Source organism: Arachis ipaensis, chromosome B03 (genome assembly GCF_000816755.2).
Source record: "Arachis ipaensis cultivar K30076 chromosome B03, Araip1.1, whole genome shotgun sequence".
Classification (NCBI taxonomy): domain Eukaryota; kingdom Viridiplantae; phylum Streptophyta; class Magnoliopsida; order Fabales; family Fabaceae; genus Arachis; species Arachis ipaensis.
In genome coordinates, this window is record NC_029787.2 from 5,093,118 (window position 1) to 5,103,776 (window position 10,659).

The 10,659-nt window shown below is 28.8% G+C and overlaps 1 protein-coding gene and 1 long non-coding RNA gene across 2 annotated transcripts in view; both read right to left on the reverse strand.

Annotated features, from left to right (window-relative positions):
- The window catches only part of LOC110269899, a 15,288-nt gene continuing 6,113 nt past the window's right edge, over window positions 1,485-10,659 (reverse strand). Inside the window, exons 2-3 of the long non-coding RNA XR_002358737.1 lie at window positions 9,756-9,757; window positions 1,485-1,577 (exon numbers count right to left, since the gene is read on the reverse strand). This is a non-coding gene — a long non-coding RNA (uncharacterized LOC110269899). The remainder of the gene's footprint in view (window positions 1,578-9,755; window positions 9,758-10,659) is intronic.
- On the reverse strand, window positions 7,432-9,184 carry LOC107634105 (heat stress transcription factor B-4d). Its single transcript, XM_016337679.2, has 2 exons — window positions 8,706-9,184; window positions 7,432-8,387 (listed from the first exon to the last, which is right to left on the reverse strand). Exons 1-2 carry the CDS (start codon window positions 9,039-9,041, stop codon window positions 7,746-7,748), a joined length of 978 nt encoding a protein of 325 aa, XP_016193165.1. The 5' UTR covers window positions 9,042-9,184; the 3' UTR covers window positions 7,432-7,745.

The following is a 10,659-nucleotide window of genomic DNA, read 5'->3' on the forward strand; positions in this document are numbered from 1 at the left end:
ACTATCAGTATAAANNNNAAAGTTTTTTTTTTTTTTTTCTTTTTCTGTTAAAATTGAATGGTGGATAAAGGCACTCATATGGTAGCACAAATATGGGAATCCTGAAAACATTGATAACTTGAAAAAGCAACCTTTTTCTTTGGTTTGTTAAGTGGGCGACGTGGCACAAGGACCAGCATTGAGAGAGAAAGAAATGCCTCAACAATGGGGTGAACACTTATAATTGCACACCATTGGAAATTACTTTACTACAAAAGTGGTTCCATTTCCATTTTCATACCATGTTTTCACATTTGTTCCTTTGATATTTTCAAATGGATTTCATTATTCTAGTGCATTTTTATTGCATTGTCATTTAGTTATTGTTACGGATCCGACCCACGAATCCTGCGCACGGAACGGTCTTCGTATCCGGTTACTCGGGAACCACCCGTTTCGACCTAAAGGCCTAGAACCGGCCCTTCAGAGCTCCTAACCAACTTTCGAATTCAAACACCTCTTTTATCTTAGTCACACAAGATAAGATAAGATAACTATTACCGTCTATAAATAGAGGACCCAGGTTCCTCCAGGTATTCATTCATTCCTCACACCTTATACCTCTTAGATCCATTCTGACTTGAGCGTCGGAGTGTCTTTGCAGGTACCTCCCCCCATTGCTCCAGTCAAGTGATCCGGCATCTGCCTCAACCCGCAAGTTCTCGATCCATCTCTCAACCCGTACCAGAGACATCTTGTGCAGTTATAAATCGTCACTAATAAATAATATTGACTTTTATCTAATAAATTTGGGTTGGTTAAATAGTTACTTTACTCGTCTATTTAAATAAGTATCAAAAGTTCGAATACGATTTAACATATATAATAACTCATTCGTTAATAACAAATCTTAAAAAAATGAAAATACTTTTATCTCTATTATTTAAAGATTGTATATAATTTTTTCAAGTTCTTGAAAATTAAAGCAAGTCTAATTTAGTTATCTTTGTCGTAATTATAATTTAAATTTTTCGTAAAGTGATTTATTTACATGGTATTAGAATTTTTATAATCCATATTACTCACATTCTCGACATATTATATATACAATCATTTAAGTGCCTTTTACCTAAACAAATGCATTGAAGAAGAAGAAGAAGAAGTTTTGAAGTGCAATTAGCCAATGGCATTGGCCCTTGGTGGTGAGTGTGATAATACCAATAATAATAATGAGGGTAAAGCAAAATTTGTTGTTGTTGAAATTTGATTAAAAAAAATTTTAAAAATTTTAATATTTTTTTTTAATTTTGTCTCAAAAATTTTTGATTTGTATTAAATATATCTTTGATGGCTAATTTTTCAAAAAATTTAATACCAATTCAACAACAATTTCATAAGAATAACTTTTAACACAAACAAATTAAGCATACTTTTTATGCATTATTGTTAGATTTGTCTTAAATTTTTTGAAAATTTAGCTGTTGAGGATATATTTGATGCAAATCGAAATTTTTTGAAACAAAATTGAAATAAAATAAAACTTATGAGTATTTTTAAAATTTTTACCAAACTTTAGAGACAAAAATATATACTTTACTCTAATAATAATAATAATCATAATAATGTTGGGTTTGAACTCCAACTAAACCAATGATCTATGTTGATGATGCTGCCATTTGTAAAATGTACCCTAAGCTAGGAGGAATCTTATCCACTTGCATATGGATTTGTTACACAAGTTGGTTTAGTAATATACTAATTAATATAATGTCACTAACCATTATGGCATTATGGGATAGATGTTTGGCCACATCCTCCTTTAAGGGAAGTTGCTTTTGTGCTTCTTTTCCTCTCCATGGGTTATGGAGCAAATAAATGGCATAATAAAAAAGTTTTCATAGTTTTTTTTTTTTTTAATTTCTTTTCTATTATCATTTCCTTGTTTTGTTGATGGATGATGATGAAGAAGAAGAACAACATATATAAAGCATATGATTTAAGCATATCCTCTTTGGTCACTTTGATATTTCCACCATTGCATACAATCTTTTGGTGATTGTCCCCTAAAGTTTCAACATCTCATCCATCAAAACCCCACCAACTTTGAACTCACCTACCCCACCTATTTGTCTTCATACTCCCCTCTCTCTTCTTTCTTTTCTTTTTCTTTTATCAACAATCAATTAACCCAATTTGGAAATTTATTCATGGCCATTTAATGGTTAGATTCTCAAGTTAACTCTTTAAAATTTTGATATTGTAATTTTAATGAGTTGATTAATGTTATTAAATTTATTAAGATGGACGATTTTATTATTTAATTATTGTTATGATTTTCGTATTTTACATATTTAATTTATTTTTCTTTTGGTTGCCCACGGTATCCTCCAACCCGACAAGTCAAGAATTAATCCGTCGCGAATCGGAGCTCCATTTAGTACTAATTTCTCTTATTGTGAATGTGAAAATCATGGATGTGACATATTCTAAAACAGTCAACTTTATCTCTTTCTTCTTGTATGTTTGTTCATCAATCAATTTTATTTTATTTTATTTTTTCTTTTTTTTTTTGGTATTGATACTATTGATCAATCAATTTCATTTTAATGTGATTGTTGGCTCCCCACTATTTTTTTAAAAGAAGAAAAGGAATATGAAGCAATAATTGATCTTACTATATACAGCCCAGGCCTATCAGGCCAATACTTTTCATATATTGGTAAGGAAACGGGCCCAAGAAAACCATGATGGGTCGAATGTTGGGCCTGGTGGCAAACTTAAAACATAGTGATAATAAGATTTCTATTACCAAAAAGGAGTATGAGTGGAAAATCAAAATAGTTAATCATCAAAGCTAAGCTTATAACCAATTTGGGTTGGTCGAATGATCAGCTCACTCGCTCGCTTAAGCAAATGTCGAAGATTTAAATATTGTCTTATGCATGTAGCAACCTATTAGCCAGCGATAGACTCTTAAAATGAAGTTTAGATCCACAATGAATTAATTTTTGCCTTATTAAATTAAAAGATACCGTAAAAAAAATAAATATAAACTTATCATTAAGTGAACACCAACTACCTTTATTTACCTTTTTGATGTTTATCGATGTTTTTGGTCATATAAATTTAAAAGACCAATGTAGTAGAGGCAAGAGATTTATTAATTATTATTAGTGTTCCATCACCTTTCGGTTGTAGCACCTATTCACCTAATGTTGAGTATATTACTATTTTAACCTTTTTCCCCTTGAAATATAAATTGGAAGTCAATAAACTAGATGAGAGAAAAAGGAGCAAAGAAAAGACCGAATTAAAACTAAAAAGGCCAGTCAAACCAATCATAAAATTGATTTCACAATCCCCAAAAAGCACTCTTTACTTCTTTAGTCTTTATTTTTCTTTTTTCTTTTTTTATTTTCCATTCTCTTCTCTGCATGCATGCCTACTATTCCTTTTTATTTTTATTCAGCAGAATATTCAAAATGTTAGAATTTATATATGCATAAGAATATATAATAATTCCATATTTTTTATAGAATTTATATGTTTATATATAATGGAATCTACCATATATTATACCTTATGGGAATGAAATATGCATAGCACATTACTTTAATTCTTGAAATATGGATGGTTAATTTATTGGCGTGTTAAGTAAATATTGGAAATTCGAATCTTATTTTATGTATATAGTAATTTATTGACTAATAACGAATCTTTAAATAAAATTTAAATTTATAATCGATTAATTTATCAAACTAAATTTTGCGGTGGGAAATAAAAAAAAAATCTAGTATATATAATTTTAAGGGTAAAGTATTAAATTGGTCCCTATGTTTAGGCATAATCCTGTTTTGTCGTTAATGTTTAAAGTGTCCTATTTGAATCTAAAAAAATTTTATTTAGTTTCAATGTAGTCCCACTGTGAGGTCAAAGTTAAATAATTAACAGAATGTCCTACATTAACATGACAATAGTATAAGAATAAGATCGATAATTTGGAGAACAAGTACAAACTCCAAAAGCATAAAATCAACCGTGGATGTATCAATACATTTATTTATTATTTTTCTTACAATTTAAATGAAATATTTTCTATAGAATTAAGGAGAATGATAAATAAATGTATTGATGTATCCACGGTTGATTTTGTGCTTTGGAGCTTGTACATGTTCTCCAAATTATCGATCTTGTTCTTGTATTGCTGTCATGTAGGACATTTCGTTAATTATTTAACTTAGACCTCACGGTGGGACTAAATTGAAGTTAAATGAAACTTTTTTGGATTCAAATAAGATACTTTAAGCCTTAAGGAACAAAACAGGATTACACCCAAACGTAGAGGACCAATTTAGTACTTTACCCTAATTTTAAAATAAACTTACACTATAGTTATAAGTTTTGACTTAGTAATATGAGTTAACACTTAAAATGACTCTTGAAATTTGACCTCTGATTTAATTTAGTCCTCTAATTTTCAATTGACCTAAATTGTATCCTGAAATTTTAAGATGTGACTCAAGTTGGCCCTTCCGTCCATTTTCGCCACAAAAAAAGTGACATAGCACATTTAGTTGACACTTGGCATCTAAAATGTAACAAAACAATGCAGTTCATTAAGCAGACTCTCAATTGGCCCTTCTTCTTCCTCCTCATCTCCAATTTGGCACTCTCTCATCTTGGTTCATTGTCCCCGCGCCTCTTACCTCCGTCGTCGTGCCTCTCTCCTTCGTCTCGCCTCCCTCTCACTCTCTCATACTGTCACACTCACAACGCCGTCTTGGTTCTCCTTCTCTTGTCGCGACAACGCCATCTCGAATTATGTCCGCAGAACCAACTCCATCATCATCGCAGACCCATACATGTGAATCAAAGAGTTCTGAACAGGTAGTACCCCATCAATCTTATTCTTCAGGGCTTGACCGTGACATTTCCTCCCAAATTGAAGACAACCCATTTTAGCACAAAAATTAATAAAGGGCACGAAGACGTAGCTGTCGAGAAAAAATCAAAATGTACAAAGAATGAAAGAAAAAGACAATAGCTTAATAAGGAATGTGGCTGTTAGAATAAATCTGGATCACTGTATTGGCATAGAAGGTGTCTAAGATGTTGTTGAAGTAACGGAAGATCAAAAGGGTATAAACGACGTCACATAGGTGTGAGGTGCGGCTCAGAAGGGTGCATGCAATGTAGGGGTTGCAGAGGAGGGCGGTGGTGAAGAATGCCTAAATTTGGAGGAGATGGTAGGTGGTGTGACATGCACTCTGGAAGATTGCATTGAAGGCGTTGAAGGGGGAGAGAGTGGTTGTGGTTATGTTGGTGAAAAAAGATGAGAAAGTGGAAAAAGATGAAAATGAAGAATAAGATGAAGATGAAGAAAGAGTGGTAGTTGGATGGAGAAAAATGGTGTTTCAGAGAAAAAATTGAAATTATCGAGATAAGATTTTGGCCATTATATTCATTGAGAGGTTGGCATGGACAGTTTGTCCTTTTGACCATTTAATTATCATTGACGAACATATTTTTATTTTCTGCTCAACTAACTGTGTCATGTCATTTTTTTGATGACAGAAATAGACGAAAGAATCAACTTGAGTTACGCCTTAAAATTTTATAATATAATTTGAGTCAATTAAAAAGTTAAAAAACTAAATTAAATTAGAGGTCCGTCAAGTTTTAGGAATCATTTTAAATATTAACTCTAATAATATATAGTAAATATTTGATTCAATAAATTGTATGAGAACGACGTTATAGGTTAGAATTTCTATTCCAAACTAAATCTTAAAAATAAAAGTAAAAATAGAAAAAAAATTCAAAAGATGATGACCATTGTATACCCTTTTGAAACGGTGGAAAGCATTGATATATCCCATGAAGAATCTAAGAACACGGTTGCACCCAATTTAGCTTTGGAGTTGGATTGGTGTGTCTTTAATGGAGCTTTTGTTCAATGTGATATTGTCATGTCTTTTTATTCCAAAAAAGTGTAACTTTGAAATCACCACATATTGGAGAATTGGCAGCAAAACTTGTCATCTTGTAATCATTGCTTTGGTTCCTTTCATTTTTCTTTTCTTCATAGTAATTAATTTCAATAACTTCAAAGAGAAAAAAAATTGAAGAGTATTTAGAAGAAGTCATAATTTCATTGAATTCAATAATAATCTTCCAAATGAATTTAACCGTGGATAATTACATAACAGCAATACAATAACAAGATCAATAATTTAAAGAATAAGTACAAGTTTCAAAGGTACAAAATTAACGGTGGATGCATCAATATATTTATTTATCATTCTCTTTAATTTGTAAGAAAAATGATAAATAAATGTATTGATGCATCCACGGTTGATATTGTATCTCTGAAACTTGTACTTGTTCTTCAGATTATCGACCTTGTTCTTGTAGCGCGGTCATGTAGAACATTCCGTTAATTATTTAACTTTGACTCCACGGTAGAACTACATTGAAACTAAATATATTTTTTTTTTGGATTTAAATAGAACACTTTAAACCTTAAGGAATAAAACAGGATTATCTCCAAACGTAGAGGACCAATTTAATACTTTACCCTAAATTTTATTAGTTAATATGATTTTTTGAGGGGAGGGAGGTTTCAACCAATATGCACATTAATTATTTTGTTTGTTTTTATAATTTTATTGAATTTTTAATTAAATTTTTATATTTTTTTAATTGAGTCTCTATATTTCTTTTAATCTTGTAATTAGATTTTTTTCATCAGAAATTTAATTAAAAAAATATAAATATCTAATTAAAAATTTAGTATAACTATAAAAATGGACGAAGTAATTAAACCTATAATTAAAAACAACATAAAAGAAAATATGGACGAGATAAAAATAATAGATAAGGACGAACAAACTTATATTGGTGTATATGTGAAAGGAATAATATAGTTTTTAATTTGATGTTTTCCTTTCAAGTCTCATTTTGTTAAACCCTATAACCTAATTCATAATGTGGCAAACATAAAAGCCAAAAGTAATGTGGATTTTTTTTATGTCATTTAAATATTTAATTTGATATGCTCATGGATGCAATCCCACGTGCAACTTTATGCATCTCACTGAATTTTAAGTGTATATACACATCCATATAATTTAATTTGGACCTGCATATTTTATTTTATTTTTGAACTATTTCTTTTGTTTATACTACACATGATTATTATGTCAACAAAGAATAAAACAAATGGAACTTAAGAAGAAGAAGATAACAACTAGATAATAAATTAACATGCTATTAGAATATATGTTGTGCACACTTGAGAATATATCTTCTAATTAAAGTGGAAAGAAAAAAAAAAGGACGGTAAATTATGAAGAAGATAATCATTGTTTAATTTCATAAATAACATGTCATTGCAATTTTTTCAGCTAAGTTACTTTATTTTAGACCTAAAAAAAAAGAAAAAAAAATCCAAAAAATATAGGAGAAGTGAATATATAATAATTGTAGTAATATGAATATAAAAAGGTAGAAACTCAGGTGAAGTCACGTGAAGTTGACACCTGAAAACGTTAGATAATTTGACTGATTTGATTGAGTTGACTAAATTTTCATCTAACGGTTCTCAGGTATCACCTTCACGTGAAATCAACTTCACCTGAGTTTTCACTATATAAAAAACATAAGCCTCTACTATACATAAAAAGAGTCTAAAAAAATGCATTAAGCAAACTAATTAACAATTAATGATCATAAGAGTACACCCTAAACTAATTAATAATAAAGGATTAATCTTGTTGAAAAATATTATCTGGGTGTAATCTCTTTTTACCACTAAGAGGAACACCAAAGAGCTTCACTGAAGAAGAACTACAATTATTATTGTTGTAATCATCATCATCATCATCATCATCACTAATACTCATCATCATTCTACTACCCTTTGGTGATGAATCCAACTCCACCAGCTTTGGAATAGTTAATGTTTGATTATGATGAGAGGGAGAAGAAGCAGGTTTGAGATGGTTTTGGATGAAGTAGATGATATCATTGTAGAGATTCTTCATGTGAGTTAGTTCAGATAAGAGCATCAAGTTCTTTCTCCTTAGCCTTTGATTATCCTCAGAAAGTGCTGCTAAGATATGATTATGTTGATGGTGATGATGATCACTATTAGTGCCTCCTCCTAATGAAGAACATGATGGTGATTTAGGAGAAGGTAGTAATAATGAAGTAGGAATAGAAGGAATAGTAGTAGGAGTTGTAGAAGAATCAATCCAACATAGAGCTTCATTATTATTCTCTTGATGATGATGATGATGGTGATGAGGGGTTTTTCTTCTATGGATTTCACATAGAAGATGTTTTGCTCCTTTTCTGAAATACTCATTTGCAAATTCCCATCTATCAGCAACTACCTTCTTGAATCCCTGCTTCAACAACACAAAATGCTTATTAATATATAATATAAGAAAAAATTTCGAGTAATATTTCAGTAATTTTAATCGTTAATTTTAGTTATGTATATAATTTACGACTGAAAACATAACTAAGATAATTAAAATATCAGTATTTTTATCTATAATATAATATTTTAAACATGAATTTTTTTTAGTATTATAAAAATATCAATATTTAATAATTTTAGGTGATGATGTTAATTATAAAATATATATTTAAAATAATTAAAATTACAATATCTGAAATTCTTCTAGAGTAAGATGAAGAAGATGAATGATGTGACATACATAGGTATTGAGTTGCCTAACAAAGCTGGAGAAGTTGTTGTGTTTGAAATAGTTGGGAAGAAGGTCTCTGGCAAACTCAGGAGGTCTCCAAACAACAAATGATGATGATGATGATGTGGAATGACCATCATGACCCCATGACACTATGTGGTCAGTCATAGGATCATCAACTAGTTGGTATGTCTTTGTCAGGAATGGTGCAGGCACTGATGATGATGATGGTAACTTCTTTTGTGATGATGATGAATCCATCATCATTATCATCACCTTCATCTTATTCATGTTCTCCTCCTCTTCAATGTTACTACTCCTCCTCTCTTCTAGTGTGAATGCCATAACTAAGCTACTATCAATAACACTTACTAATATTCTTCTTCTTCTTCTTCTTCTCTCTCTCTAACATACACTCACATTCACACTCACTGGCTATACTAGTTTAATTTAAATGAATAATTCCCTCCTCTCTCTCTCATACTAATTATGATTTTAGGGTAAGACTTTAATCTTGACTATGACTAAAACTAAGTGTGTGTTTGGATTTCAGTTTGTAAACGAGAATTTGCATAAAATTGATTTTGCAAACTTAATTTTGATAAAAAGTAAGTTTGTGTTAAAGTGATTTATGTTTGGTAATCTTTATATCAAAATAGATTATAGTAAAGTAAATATTGTTTGGATTACACTACTCAAAATTACTTTTAGATAAAAAATTACTAAAATAAGGTTGGGTAATTATATTTGTTCTTTTAAATGATTATTCACGTGGTCAATGTGACGTTACGTAACTGAATACACGTATAAAACAATTTTACACTGACAATATATCAAAATTAAATTCAATATATAATATATAATGAATTTTAAGAAAATTATTTTAGGGGTTATAAAATTTTGACAATTTTTAAAAAATACATATATAGTTAAAATTAAGATAATATTTGTTATCATTATTATTAATATTTTATTTGATTATATTTTTAAATTAAAAGATATGACCATAATGTTAATCATACTTTTTAAATATTACACAAATTTTATAGTTGCTATAACCACTATAATTATAACAACTGTATAATACATCATAATATAAACTAGTATATGTTACGATTTAAAAGTAACAAATTTAATTTTTCATCATTTGTTTTTGCGTTTGTATATTATTACTATTCTTTGACGCACAAGCATAAATAGTAGACACAATTTTTTTGTCTCATAAATGAAAAATTCTTATATTTAATGTTTTTTTCTAAAACTAAGTTTCTATATATCTCTTTATTTCATTGTCTCTACTCTCTATATCCTTAAATTTTTAAAAAATAAAATTCAAACACAACCTTATAAAGCTATTTTGTCTCTCACAAAAATAAAAAATAAACATGTTATATTAGTCCTATTTTAAATGCATGTACTGTACAATAGCCGAAATAAATAATAATTTATCTGTAATCATCTTATTTTAATTGAAAATATACTAATAGTTTTACAACTTTTATGAGGTAGAGAACATATATAATGACAATATAATATGACTTTTATAACTACTTTTTGTTTCTTTCTCTTAATTTAATCTCAGTTGTTTACTAACTTTATGAAGCATATATGACCATGTTCGGTAAAAACAAATTTTGAGTATTTCTAGAATAAGTTATAATAAATTTTTTTTTGATAAAGTATATTTTTTGTTTTTAATATTTATAATTTTTTAAAAAAATATTTTTAACTTTTAGTCATAGTTAATTTTGTCTCTAATATTTTTAATTTGTGTTAAAATTACTCTTATACATTAACTTTATGTAAAATTTTAAGGATAAAATTAAAAATTTTTAAAAATAATTTTAACACAAATAAAAAATATTAAGAACAAAAATTAAATGAATAAAAAATATTAATAATAAAATTAAATAAAATTAAATATTAAAAATATTTTTGAAAAAAATCACGAATATTAAAACAC